The sequence below is a fragment of the Cyprinodon tularosa genome, unplaced genomic scaffold (genome assembly GCF_016077235.1).
Source record: "Cyprinodon tularosa strain WSP-4 unplaced genomic scaffold, ASM1607723v1 ctg263, whole genome shotgun sequence".
NCBI classification, from domain to species: domain Eukaryota; kingdom Metazoa; phylum Chordata; class Actinopteri; order Cyprinodontiformes; family Cyprinodontidae; genus Cyprinodon; species Cyprinodon tularosa.
In genome coordinates, this window is record NW_024038967.1 from 791,215 (window position 1) to 805,466 (window position 14,252).

General features: G+C 43.2%; 1 protein-coding gene across 3 annotated transcripts in view; it reads left to right on the forward strand.

Annotated features, from left to right (window-relative positions):
- The first annotated feature begins 825 nt into the window (after positions 1-825).
- Positions 826-14,252, forward strand: part of ltbp3 (latent transforming growth factor beta binding protein 3) — an 84,086-nt gene continuing 70,659 nt past the window's right edge. For 2 of the 3 annotated variants that reach the window (XM_038289103.1, XM_038289105.1), the window contains exon 1: positions 827-1,468. In XM_038289103.1, coding sequence (XP_038145031.1) covers positions 1,228-1,468 — 241 coding nt within the window. In that variant the 5' untranslated portion in view covers positions 827-1,227. Of the gene's footprint in view, positions 1,469-14,252 lie in introns of all 3 variants that reach the window. The other variant, XM_038289104.1, reaches the window with a different exon arrangement.

Genomic DNA, 14,252 nt, shown 5'->3' on the forward strand with positions numbered 1-14,252 from the left:
GTTCAAGAGTGGCTTGACACAAGGAATGCGACAGCAGAAACCCATGTCTTTCATACGTCTGTGTGTGGTGGTTCTTGAAGCACTCACTCCAGCTGCAGTCCACTCTTTGTGAATGTCCCCCACATTTTTGAATGGGTTTTGTTTCACAATCCTCTCCAGGGTGCGGTTATCTCTCTTGCTTGTACACTTTTTTCGACCACATCTTTTCCTTCCCTTCGCCTCTCTATTAATGTGCTTGGACACTGAGCTCTGTGAACAGCCAGCCTCTTTAGCGATGACCTTTTGTGTCTTGCCCTCCTTGTGCAAGGTGTCGATGGTCGTCTTTTGGACAACTGTCAAGTCAGCAGTCTTCCCCATGATTGTGTAGCCTATAGAACTAGACTGAAAGACCATTTAAAGGCTTTTGCAGGTGGTTTGAGTTAATTAGCTGATTAGAGTGTGGCACCAGGGGCCATCAATTTTGAACCTTTTCACAATATTCTAATTTTCTGATATGATGAATTTGAGATTTTCATTTGTTGTCATTTGTAATCATCAAAATTAAACAAAATAAACATCTGAAATATATGAGTTTGTATGTAATGTATGAATATAATATACAAGTTTCACTTTTTAAATGGAATTACTGAAATCAATCTACTTTTTCATGATATTCTAATTTTATGACCAGCTCCTGTAAATCAGTGGCTGACGACAGTTTTTGTGAGTCAGAGTGCTGCACACTGTGATCTGTGGAGGAGCAGAGGGGGGAGGTCCTGAGAGGAAGAACCAGTAAAGGAAAGCGCTTCTGCAGCGCCTGGCCAGCCTGCAGCGCACTTTCTCCAGAGAGGATTGGCTCCCTCCCCTACACCTCTCCTCCCTTCTTTCTCTCCCAAACCCTCAGACGCACCAGTCCTCTCCAACTCTCCAACACAGCAAGGCGAAAAAAGGAGGAAGAGATCAGCGAGAAGGAGCCGCAGCAACTTTTCTGTGCGCAAAGGGAAACTTCCAAGGATGGCAAACGTGGCAGTTTTACGGAGTAATACGCAAAGGGACTAACTTAAAAAAAAAAAAAGATTCCTAAGGAAGATAACAGAGGTACAGGACGCGCTTTTTGCGCGCCGTAGGACACGTAAAAGTTTTTTCTCCCCCCTATCGGATAACAAAGTGGGATTCCTCTGAGCTGGAGCTGAAGCCCACAGATTTCATGTCCTGGGATCTCTGCGCGGGGCAGTGAAGGATGCCAGGATGCCCTGCCTGATGATCTCCCATCTGCTCGTCCTCTGGCTGAGCGTGCACAGGCTGGTGTGGTGCGCAGAGCGCGCCTCCGGACGGGAGCGCTTCAAGGTGGTCATCGCGCCCCTCATCTGCAAGCGGATCTGCCTGAAGGGTCAGTGCCAGGATAGGTGCGAGCAGGGAAACAACACCACGCTGATCGCAGAGAACGGCCAGGGCGCAGACACGCTGATCGGACAGGGCTTCAGGGTTGGTGAGTGAGGCTGGCACAATTCCGCATTATTCCTGGGAAGGAAGGAGGGAGGGATGAGATATGAATAGGCCTCTGACCTCTGAGCTTTAAAAGTTGTGCTTGGTTCCAGGCAGACCTTATGAAAATACCACGGACAGTGGAAATCCTAATTACAGCCGTGGGACTCCATAAAACAAACCCTAATTGGTCCAAATGATTTACTTAGGCAACCCCAGTTAAATGGCATTATAACAAGGCTGCTCCCAAAACGGTCACCTATCAAAACACAAATAAAACGTCCAAACTTAAAAATCATTTAGACTCTGCACTGTTAACAAATGAATATATATATATATTTTTGCTAAATATAAGGTATAGTTGTGATCTTGAACTTCATCAAGTGGGTTGCCCTTAGCTTCTTAAACCTTTGAGGTGTTGGTTATTTCAAAAGGAGAATTTTTTGTTCTAAAATGTGGGAAAACCAACTTTTGGAGATGGATTTCGAGTTGGAGACTTAATGTTCTTCTACTGTTCAAACTGATGCTGAAGAGATGCGGCTGGTCAAAATCCAGGAATTGGAACCTGGATTTTAAATTGGAGGTTCCAATTCCTGGATTTTGACCAGCAGCATCTCTTTAGCATCAGAACCTCCAACCATGAAGTCTGGAGGTTCAAAGCTCAGACTTCTAGTGTCCCTACAACAGAATAAACATTTTGATACATGGTAGATTAGATTAGATGAGCTTTATTGATCTCCCAGCGGAGAAATTCACTTGTCACATATTGGCATAGAAGTTGAAGAAGGTGCAAACAAGGAGGAAAAAGGTAAATTAAGAATAAACAATATATATACAGTATATCCAGGTATATAGATAACAGATGCTCCCTTCTAAAGACCAATAATCTCTGATTAAAAATATGATTTTTAAGTAAGAACATTAAGATTTGCAGATAAATCATGACCTTTGGTTCCCCTCTACTTTCACATAAGTTGGAAAAAACACAATTTCAAGTTAGAATAACATAGAATTCAAAGTCTGGAACTTTAAAACTTAAATTATGAAGTTAAAGACCATTTTGATTTCTGCCAACTTTTTTTTTTTTTTTTTTTTTTTTTAGAGTTTACTGGTTTGGTTTTTCCTTTTGTGTATAACCACAAACCAAATGACAGTTTAGAGGGACTTTACAGGTTTGGATTTATAAGGTTTTGCTGATAAAAAAAAAGAAAAAAAAAAGAAAACTGTGATATGCATTGCTACCAAATCAAACAACTATTTTATTTCACCTTTTACCAATTAGTAAAATGAATCTACCTGTTGCATTCTCCTTTCACATGGACACGGCAATGCAAGACACCCATATTTCTGGAGGAGCTGCAAAACATTGTGGGAGAATATCTTGGCTGGAGAACAATTAGACAAGCAAAGAGAGAGGAAGAAGAAAAAATAAACCTTGTTTAAATTTTTTCTGCAAGCCATATGCATGGAATACAGGAAATATGTGGAAGAGAGAGAAGAACTCTTTGGAGGTGTGATAATACTCATTGCTCTGAACAGACCATGGGGGGAGCAGCATCATGCTGTGGGATGCTTTTCGTCAGCAGGGTCAGATAAGTTTGTTATTGCTGATGGAAAAACGGAACTTAATATAATAAAACTTTGTAGAGTTTAGAGAAACCTGAAACTGGGCCTGAGGTGCAATTGCCTGTAAAACAGAAAACCTAAAAAGCAAGAGGTGAAAGGGGGTCATATTTATGTGTAGGAATAACCCATCAAAAGTCCAGAACAAAAATTTTAAATTTGCTTTTAAAATAGGTGGCAGGGGATGTGAAAAAATAAGATCAGGAGTTTTTCCCAAATATTTTACTCTAGATGTCGTAGACTGGTGGACATGGGTAATGTAAAACACATGCAGCTGCAATTGGACTGAAAGGTGGTTCAATGTGTGGAGCTGAATACAAATAAAACCCCAAATTTGACATGATGGGTTCACTAAAAGCGACCCAAGAATGCAGAACACCACTGACGGACACAGGGATGAAAGTTTAACAAGTTTATTGATGCATAAGCACACAGAATATACTGGTTCAGGTTCGGGGCCTAGATACTGGTTCACCGGAGTCTGCGTGAGAGACAGTTCAGTTAGCGTTGCCAACAGAGGTTTGATTTCCTGAAGTTTACTGATAGTACCTTGAGGGTTCTTGAGGTTAGCTTTGGGAGGGTCTCTGTTGGATCTGGAGAAGAGTTCATCAGCAGAGTCCGTTTACTGCTTCAGCGTCTCACGTCTAATATGAACAGACCTTGGTTTAGGGTTTCCCAGCTGTAGTCCAGAGCTGCTTGGAAGTTCTCTGTGATTCTTCAGGTTTGGCTCTGAGGGTCGGCTCGGCAGGTTAGCTCTTCCTGAGCTTTCACAGAGGAGGCACAGGTTTCCTGGAAGACAGAGACAAGGGTTAGAATCCAAGCTGGATTCAAAAGTCATAGAGTAACACTGAGGATCTAGGCTTAAGCGCTGACCAACTGGAACAACACTGCGGCGTTGAGGCAAGGTCTGAAGACAGCTTAAGTAGTGGATCCTCTGATGATCTTGATGAGCTGCAGCTGTGCAGGAGGCTCCCTCAGAGGATCCACGGCGGACTCTGCTGGAGAAAGGTGGAATTTCTCCAGCTCCCAACAGTACCCCCCCCTCAACGACCGCCCCTTGGCGGTCCGGAAGAGGTTGATGGGCAGGAACGCTCGTACTCCTCGATAAGGGCAGGATCGAGGATGGACGAGCCCGGAACCCACTGACGATCCTCCGGTCCGTAGCCCTCCCAGTCGACGAGGTACTGCCATCCGCGACCTCGTCGACGGGAGTCCACAATGCGACGGACAGTGAAGGCCGGATGACCATCGACCTCCAGGGCGGGTGGTGGGGAGTCGGACGGTGGACACAGAGGGCTCGAAGAGACAGGCTTGACTTGGGACACGTGGAAGGTAGGGTGGATTCGGAGGGACTGAGGTAGTTGGAGACGGACGGCTGAGGGGTTGATGACTCGAGTGATCTTGTAGGGCCCGATGAACCTAGGAGAGAGCATTCCCTTGAGGGGAATGTCTCGAGTGGACAGCCATACCTCCTGGCCCTCAGTGTACTCGGGGGCGGGGCGTCTCCTGGCGTCGGCGAAGCGTTTACTGGACTCTGTTGACCGGTTGAGGGTGGCGATGGTTTCTCTGCAGATTCTTTGGCAACGGCGGATGTGTTGGTTTACGGACTGGACCGAAATCTCTCTCTCGTCTGCGGGGAAAAGAGGTGGTTGATAGCCGAGACTCTCCTGGAACGGGGATTGTCCGGTGGATGCAGATCTGAGGGAGTTGTGTGCGTATTCTATCCAAGGGAGAAATTGGCTCCAGTCCACGGGATTGTTTGAAGTGAGGCAGCGAAGGGTTGATTCCAACTGCTTGTTCATTCTCTCAGTCTGACCATTAGATTGGGGGTGGTAACCAGAGGTGAGAGAGGGTTTGCAGCCGAGGGCAGAACAGAAAGCCTTCCAGACCTGGGAAATGAACTGAGGGCCTCTGTCCGAGAGGATCTCTTGGGGAATGCCGTGTAGCCGGAAAACATGCTTGATAAGGAGCTGGGCTGTCTGGAAGGCCGTGGGAAGTTTTCTAAGGGGAATAAGATGGCAGGACTTCGAGAAACGGTCAACAATGGTGAATATGGTGGACATACCTCGAGAGACAGGGAGACCGGTGACAAAATCAATGGCTATACGGGACCAAGGACGCGAGGGAACAGGAAGCGGCTGGAGCAGGCCAGAAGGAGGTTGGTGTGAGGCTTTGTTACGGGCACATGTGGGGCAAGCCAACACATACTCCTTGACGTCCCTATGGAGAGTGGGCCACCAGAAGCGTCTTGAGATGAGGGCTACAGTTCTGCTCCTGGATGAGCAGAGAACTTGGCGGCGTGCATCCAATGGATGAGACGGGACCTGACGGAAGATGGAACATAGGTTCGGTTAGTGGGACCGTTTCCTGGATCGGGTTCAGTGGCCAGGGCTGAGTTGATGAGGTCAGTTATTTCCCAGTTGACCACCCCCACTGTGCAGGAAGCCGGAAGAACAGGTTCAGGTGTCTCGGGATGATCGACGGAGTAGAGACGAGAGAGAGAATCGGGCTTGACATTTTTGGATCCGGGTCTGTAGGAGATGATAAGATTGAACCGAGAGAAGAAAATTGACCACCTGGATTGGCGAGGATTAGCCTGTTTGGTTGACTGGATGTAAGCCAGGTTCTTGTGGTCAGTCCATACAAGAACCGGATGCTCAGCTCCTTCCAGCCAATGTCTCCATTCTTCCAACGCCAGTTTAATGGCCAGAAGCTCTCGGTCACCCACATCGTAATTTTGCTCTGCAGAAGAAAGTCTACGGGAGAAGAAAGCACAAGGGTGTATCTTTTGATCTGAATCTAGTCTCTGGGATAGGACTGCTCCAACACCAGAATCTGAAGCATCCACCTCAAGAATAAACTGCTTCGCTGGGTCAAGTTGCATAAGCACAGGTGATCTGGAAAACAAGGATTTTAATTTATCAAACGCTGCTTGAGCCTCAGGAGTCCACTGAAAAATGCGTTTGACAGAGGTCAGAGAAGTTAATGGAAGGGCGCTCTGGCTGTAGTTTCTGATAAACCGACGATAGAAGTTAGCAAAACCTAAAAACCTTTGTAGCTGTTTGCGGTTCTCTGGAACTGGCCAGTCTAATACTGCCTTAATCTTGTCCTCAGATGGTTTTACCTGGCCGCCCTCGAGCACAAACCCCAAAAAGGTGACTGAAGGTTGATGAAATTCGCACTTCTCGGCTTTCACGAACAGCTTGTTCTCCAGCAGTCTCTGCAAAACAAGGCGGACATGTTTCTTGTGTTCATCGAGGTTCTTGGAGTAAATGAGAATGTCGTCAATGTACACGAAAACAAATACATTGAGAAAGTCTCTGAGAACATCATTTACGAGGGCCTGGAAGCAGGCTGGAGCGTTAGTTAGACCAAAGGGCATTACTAGGTATTCGAATTGGCCCAAGGGTGTTTTGAAGGCTGTTTTCCATTCGTCGCCTTCACGGATCCTAAGGAGATGATAAGCGTTTCTTAAATCCAGTTTAGAAAACACCGTAGCTCCCTGTACAGGTTCAAACGTAGAGGCAAGGAGAGGAAGTGGGTATTTGTTCTTAACTGTAATCTGATTCAAACCTCGATAATCAATACAAGGTCTCAGGGAACCATCCTTCTTCCCCACGAAGAAGAACCCGGCGCCCAATGGAGAGGAAGATGGACGGATTATTCCAGCAGCTAATGATTCGTTGATGTATTTTTCCATGGTTTCTCTTTCGGGCTTGGAAATATTATACAATTCGCTGCTGGGTAGAGGAGCACCAGGTAAAAGTTCAATGGCGCAATCGTATGGTCTGTGTGGAGGTAGGGACGTCGCACTGACCTTACTGAAGACAGGGGCTAGGTCATGGTACTCAGAAGGAACTGAAGAAAGGTCAGGAGAGTCCATCTCCCCCCCACCTCTAGGAGACCCCACCAAGGGGGCAGCAGAACGAAGGCATGTTTCATGGCATGAGATGGACCATAATTCCAGGTGACGTTCAGTCCAGTTAATGTGAGGATTATGCTTCTCCAACCATTCGAAACCGAGCACCAGCGGGGAACATGCAGAGGGAAAAACAAAAAATTTTATAGTCTCTCGGTGGTTACCTGAAAGAAGTAGCTCGAGGGGCTGAGTTTGATGGGTAACTTGATGGAGTCTTTTTCCGTCAATAGCGGATACACTGAGAGGCTGAGTCAGAGGAATGGTTTCAATTTGTAGTTGCTGGACGAGGTTAGAATCGATTAGGTTACGTTCACAGCCTGAGTCGATGAATGCAGAAAAAGAGAGGTTTTGATTAGCACAGAACAACGTGGCAGGAAGTAACAGTCGAGGAGATTTCTTAGTGTTTATCTGGCCCGCCAGACTCCTCAGATCTTCTGGCGGGCCCAGGCTTTTGATTTAGCCGGGCAGGAAGCCATGAAGTGTCCTCTCTCACCACAGTAGATACATAGTTTGCTTAGAAAACGCCTTTGCCTCTCCTCTGGAGTGAGCCTAGTGTGTCCCACCTGCATGGGTTCGACATCCCTTTCGCTCGAATGAGAGGCCTGAATAGGCAACGGTAGAGACTGGGACTTAGGCCTCTGAATGGGCAGCTGCTCTGTAGAGGAAGAACAAACAGTCACGTTATGTGAGGCAGAAGAAAGTGTACCCTGCTTCTTTGAACTGTTTCTGGCACGAATTCTATTATCCAATCTAATGGAGAGGCGAATTAGATCTTCGAGGGTAGCTGGTTCGTCGAGGGTTGCGAGCTCAGCCTTAATGTGCTCATTTAATGCCATGAAAAAGGCTCCCTTTAGAGCGCTTTGGTTCCATCCGGAAGCTGCCGCTTTAACCCGGAAGTTAATGGAAAATTCAGCCACCGAAGAGTTTCCCTGTTTTAGGTTGAAAAGAGCTCTGGAGTCTATACAGGTGCTGGTCATAAAATTAGAATATCATGAAAAAGTAGATTGATTTCAGTAATTCCATTTAAAAAGTGAAACTTGTATATTATATTCATACATTACATACAAACTCATATATTTCAGATGTTTATTTTGTTTAATTTTGATGATTACAAATGACAACAAATGAAAATCTCAAATTCATCATATCAGAAAATTAGAATATTACTGAAGACCAATAAAAACATAGGATTTATAGAAATGTTGGCCAACTGAAAAGTATGAACATGAAAAGTATGAGCATGTACAGCACTCAGTATTTAGTTGGGCCTCCTTTGGCCTGTATTACTGCAGCAATGCGGCGTGGCATGGAGTCGATCAGTCTGTGGCACTGCTCAGGTGTTATGATAGCCCAGGTTGCTCTAATAGTGGCTTTTAGCTCTTCTGAATTGTTGGGTCTGGTGTATTGCATCTTCTTCTTCACAATACCCCATAGATTTTCTATGGGGTTAAGGTCAGGAGAGTTTGCTGGCCAATTAAGAACAGGGATACCATGGTCCTTCAACCAGGTACTGGTAGCTTTGGCACTGTGTGCAGGTGCCAAGTCCTGTTGGAAAATGAAATCTGCATCTCCAAAAAGTTGGTCAGCTGCAGGAAGCATGAAGTGCTCTAAAACTTCCTGGTATGTGGCTGCGTTGACCCTGGACCTCAGAAAACACAATGGACCAACACCAGCAGATGACATGGCACCCCAAACCATCACTGACTGTGGAAACTTTACACTGGACTTCAAGCAACGTGGATGAAGTGCCTCTCTTCTTTTCCTCCAGACTCTGGGACCTTGATTTCCAAAGGAAATGCAAAATTTACTTTCATCAGAGAACATGACTTTGGACCACTCACCAGCAGTCCAGTCCTGTTTCTCTTTAGCCCAGGCAAGACGCTTCTGACGCTGTCTGTGGTTCAAGAGTGGCTTGACACAAGGAATGCGACAGCAGAAACCCATGTCTTTCATACGTCTGTGTGTGGTGGTTCTTGAAGCACTCACTCCAGCTGCAGTCCACTCTTTGTGAATGTCCCCCACATTTTTGAATGGGTTTTGTTTCACAATCCTCTCCAGGGTGCGGTTATCTCTCTTGCTTGTACACTTTTTTCGACCACATCTTTTCCTTCCCTTCGCCTCTCTATTAATGTGCTTGGACACTGAGCTCTGTGAACAGCCAGCCTCTTTAGCGATGACCTTTTGTGTCTTGCCCTCCTTGTGCAAGGTGTCGATGGTCGTCTTTTGGACAACTGTCAAGTCAGCAGTCTTCCCCATGATTGTGTAGCCTATAGAACTAGACTGAAAGACCATTTAAAGGCTTTTGCAGGTGGTTTGAGTTAATTAGCTGATTAGAGTGTGGCACCAGGGGCCATCAATTTTGAACCTTTTCACAATATTCTAATTTTCTGATATGATGAATTTGAGATTTTCATTTGTTGTCATTTGTAATCATCAAAATTAAACAAAATAAACATCTGAAATATATGAGTTTGTATGTAATGTATGAATATAATATACAAGTTTCACTTTTTAAATGGAATTACTGAAATCAATCTACTTTTTCATGATATTCTAATTTTATGACCAGCACCTGTAGTTTGGTCAGTTTCCTGGTTGAATACCTGAGTAAATTCAGAGATGAAATCAGAGTAATAGCAGTTTAAGCTATCGTCAGCGGCGAATCTTGCCTGAGCCCATTCCAAGGCTCTTCCTGTTAACTGTGAGAGAATAAAAGTTATTTTCTTGTAATCCGTGGAAAAGCTGCCAGGGGAGTTCTGAAAAATCAATCGACATTGAAATAAAAATCCTTTGCTATCTTTCATGTTACCAGAAAATCTTTCTGGGAGACTAGGACGGAACTCTGATGACGTCACTGCTGGTGACCTCGGAGGAGGAACTGGACCCGGAAATGGTTGTTGTGCAGCATTAGCGCTGTTCAGATAATTAGCACAGCTCTGTAGCATGTGGTTATGAGTGTCAACCAGGTGGTATAACTCACGGAGCGTTTGGGTTTGTCCTTGAATTTGGGCATCCTGCTCCTCCAGTCGACGGGTGAGGTGATCTGCTGGGCCTTGAGTTTGGCCGCAGTGTTCTGTCATGATGGGTTCACTAAAAGCGACCCAAGAATGCAGAACACCACTGACGGACACAGGGATGAAAGTTTAACAAGTTTATTGATGCATAAGCACACAGAATATACTGGTTCAGGTTCGGGGCCTGGATACTGGTTCACCGGAGTCTGCGTGAGAGACAGTTCAGTTAGCGTTGCCAACAGAGGTTTGATTTCCTGAAGTTTACTGATAGTACCTTGAGGGTTCTTGAGGTTAGCTTTGGGAGGGTCTCTGTTGGATCTGGAGAAGAGTTCATCAGCAGAGTCCGTTTGCTGCTTCAGCGTCTCACGTCTAATATGAACAGACCTTGGTTTAGGGTTTCCCAGCTCTAGTCCAGAGCTGCTTGGAAGTTCTCTGTGATTCTTCAGGTTTGGGTCTGAGGGTCGGCTCGGCAGGTTAGCTCTTCCTGAGCTTTCACAGAGGAGGCACAGGTTTCCTGGAAGACAGAGACAAGGGTTAGAATCCAAGCTGGATTCAAAAGTCATAGAGTAACACTGAGGATCTAGGCTTAAGCGCTGACCAACTGGAACAACACTGCGGCGTTGAGGCAAGGTCTGAAGACAGCTTAAGTAGTGGATCCTCTGATGATCTTGATGAGCTGCAGCTGTGCAGGAGGCTCCCTCAGAGGATCCACGGCGGACTCTGCTGGAGAAAGGTGGAATTTCTCCAGCTCCCAACAAAATTATTCACATCTGTATTAGTGAAACTATTTAAAGCTACAGTGTGTAATATTTACAGGGATATACAGTCAGAAATGTAATATATTATACATAATTATGTTATTTATCATCATCTACGAGCTCAGCCTCTTAACCTTAATATTTGCGTTGCCTTAGAATTCGTTATTTATAATTACATAGGAGCGGGTCTCGCAGCCATGGAGGCAGACATCTTTGCGCTACGGCAGCGCAGAGCCAACAAACTAGCCATTGCGAGATCGCTCATTACGCTCGAAAGTAACTACGGCAAGTTGAGAGAGATGAACTGAGACGGTACTGAACAATAGATGAACCTCATCACTTGAGAAGGTAGGTGATGCGGACGTCGTGGAAGACATTTTATCCCGTAACGCTCGCCGTACGGTTGGGGGGGAGAAGCGGTGGGGGGGAGATGTTCATGTTGCTGTGGTCTGCAGTCTGAACGTTAGATGTCGCTGAAAATTACACACTGTAGCTTTAATTCCTTCCACTTCATGTATGCAAAATACATTGAACTTAAAAATGGGAAGCTTTAAGTCAGGAAGGAAATGTTTTAGTTAATAAATGTCCAGTAATGAGCAGGTTGAAAGAGGCGTTTGAAACTATATATGTCTAAACAATTGACTACAGATGATGGACAGCAGGCTGCAACTAAAAATCAGTTAGAGTAGCATGAGTAGATGGGAGGACGGGTAATATGATGCTGTGGTGAATGACTTGCAATGACAGGCAATAACCATTCAGGCAATTTTATTTATGATCCATGCATCCATCCAATAGTAGGATCGGATATCAGTTCCATTACTGATTCATTAACTGGATTACGATCCAGTCATTTATTTCCTTGTTGATATCAGACACAGCAATACAGTTACTGTGACCTACAACAAGTTTTACTCGCCCGCTTTTTTATAAAACCTTGAAATATCTGTTTGCACTTTATTTCCTTTTGCTGTTAATTTACACTTTGTTGATAAATAATATTTATATCTGTTTTAATTTTTCTGAAAATGTTTATGTCAACCTTGTTGCCTTCACTTACAAGGGGTGGTATACAATTCATTAATTAAAGACTAGTAACTGTAGTTATCTTCCTATACGATTAGCCTGGGTTGTTGATATTGGATTGGGACAGAAAACACTGGATTGGTTCATCTGTGATACAGGGAGGGTAAATTGATTGATTCCAACAACAAATGCTAAACTGTGCAAATAAAATTCTACAAATTATTATTTTGCATTAGAAAATTATTAGAAAATATATTAAAATATGATTCAAACTCAGGTTTACTCTCTGTAAACTAGAGCATCAACAGTTCAGTTGATTGTTCAAGTCAACTATTGATTATGCCGCATTAATCCATTCATTAATCCATAAATTTGCAATTTACTCAAGTGTAGGTAATCTTTCTAGATGTGATCCAGGTGGATATTTGTAATTTGGTAGATATAAGTACTTTGTTTTTGAGTCGATGTGCGTCTTTTTATCCTTGTGTAATTAAACAAAGTTGATGCTATACTGTAGCTAAGATTTACTAATTGTTCTCATTATTTAGAAATGCTGATGAAGATTCTCAGTCATCCAGGTCATAGTCATTTGAATTGAGGAAGCTTCCTGGAGAGGTAGCGAAACGTCTTTAAATCTTGGAAACCAAGTCCAGGGGATTTTTTTTTTTTACTTTTGCGGAAAGTTTATTTAGAAAGTGCTTTAGAAATTAAAGTTCTCTATTGATACATTGCAAATAAAAGGAATATATAAAAATAGATAATGATACAAAAGAAATAAAGTTAATAGACGCAAAACAGCAACAGAAAGGAAGAAAAAAGGTGATTTCACTGAACTCAAGTAGTGATATTTAAAAACTGCCTACTATATATTATGTTCTATGTATCAGAAAGTAATGGAAATTAGCTTTTGTTTATGATTTCAACATTGAGTGAATAAAAATGTTGAATAAATTTTGCAATGTTACTTTTCATAGAATCAATTGATGCAGAAAGATACTCCTAGTTGTTTTAACCAACTTTTGGAGGAAAAAGAGCAGCTGATGACATTTTCGTGATTAACTAATCATCAGAAAGTGGGACCAATGCAGGGGGGGTAACACGATGCCAGGAAGGAAAGACAACAGCAATGCTCACAAAGAAACCATTACTGCCACTATTTAAAGTCTGTAGTTTCTCCAGAGAGAAATTTTATCTGCAAGTGGAAAACATTTAGGAGATTTGCCAGACTTCACCGAAATTGATGTTCCAGGAAATTTCATTCCTGAGAGTCAGAGTATAATGTTTATACAAGTTATAAAGACCAAAGAGCTCAACGGTTTTGTTGAAGGCAGTTTAAAACTGCAGCGTGGATCAGGTTTGCAGAGCTTAATTTGAATTAAATACAAGATTTTAGTCTATCAAAGAAGAAAAACACTGAGACATTGGATTTGACTCCTTCACCTTTAAAATATTTAGGTTTTGTTTTTGGGGGCTCAACAGTGGTTTCCATCTTAAAACTCCAAAAGAAGCCATTTTTGCCCTGCCTCTTTCTTCTAACTGGATCATGAGCAGAGACTGAACTGATACATGCAGAGCTGTAGATGTTGCTCTCTTTTATTTTGTGCATCGTTTAATGAATGCACTCCTTCATTCACATTTTTATAGGCTGTAATGAATTCATTGTTTTAATATTTTCTTATAATCTGAAACATTTAAATTATGCAAAAATAAAGAAAAACAAGAATAATCTCTAAGCAAAGCAATGCTTTTTATAAAATCCTCCTCCTTAAAAACAAACACATTACTTTAATTGACCTGATTTCTTAAGTCAACCTTAGTGAATAAGTCTCCTGTCAATTCATCTCAAACCCTCTAATTTGATATAAGGTTAAGATGAGGTGAGGCTGTAAAATATTCTCATGTTGCACTTTAATAATGCAGATATGGCTCATTAAACGGAGCATAAATGTACTCCTAAGATCTATGCTTTCTTCTTGCCCCAGACTCCAGAGCCTGGCTGATGTTGGTGGAGCCTTTTTTGGTGCTGTATCAGATCAGCTGTGGTTAGACATGGAGCCTTTGAGTCTACATCGATCTCACAACCAAAGGGCTGGATTCAAATGATCTCCCTACACGCCCTGGTCTTACTCAACGCAGAGTAGAAAAAAAAATAGAAACACATTACAGACAATTAGGAAATAAAATGAAAAAAGGAAATAGAAGTAAAATTTCAGCTTTTGTTTAGAAGGTTAATTGTGTTTCTGCTTCAGCATGATTTAATAGCTGCTAATGTTAACTCCCATTTGTTTATAGAGCTATACTTATCCACGCCTGTTTGTGTTGGAATTTTTAAGTAGAAGAGAAACTGGCACTGGCCTGTGTGTAGAGCGAACAGCAGTGTAAGTACAATGTGTTTTATGACTGCGGTGCCTTTGAAGTCCGATGTCTCCTTCTTGAAGCTCTATGATG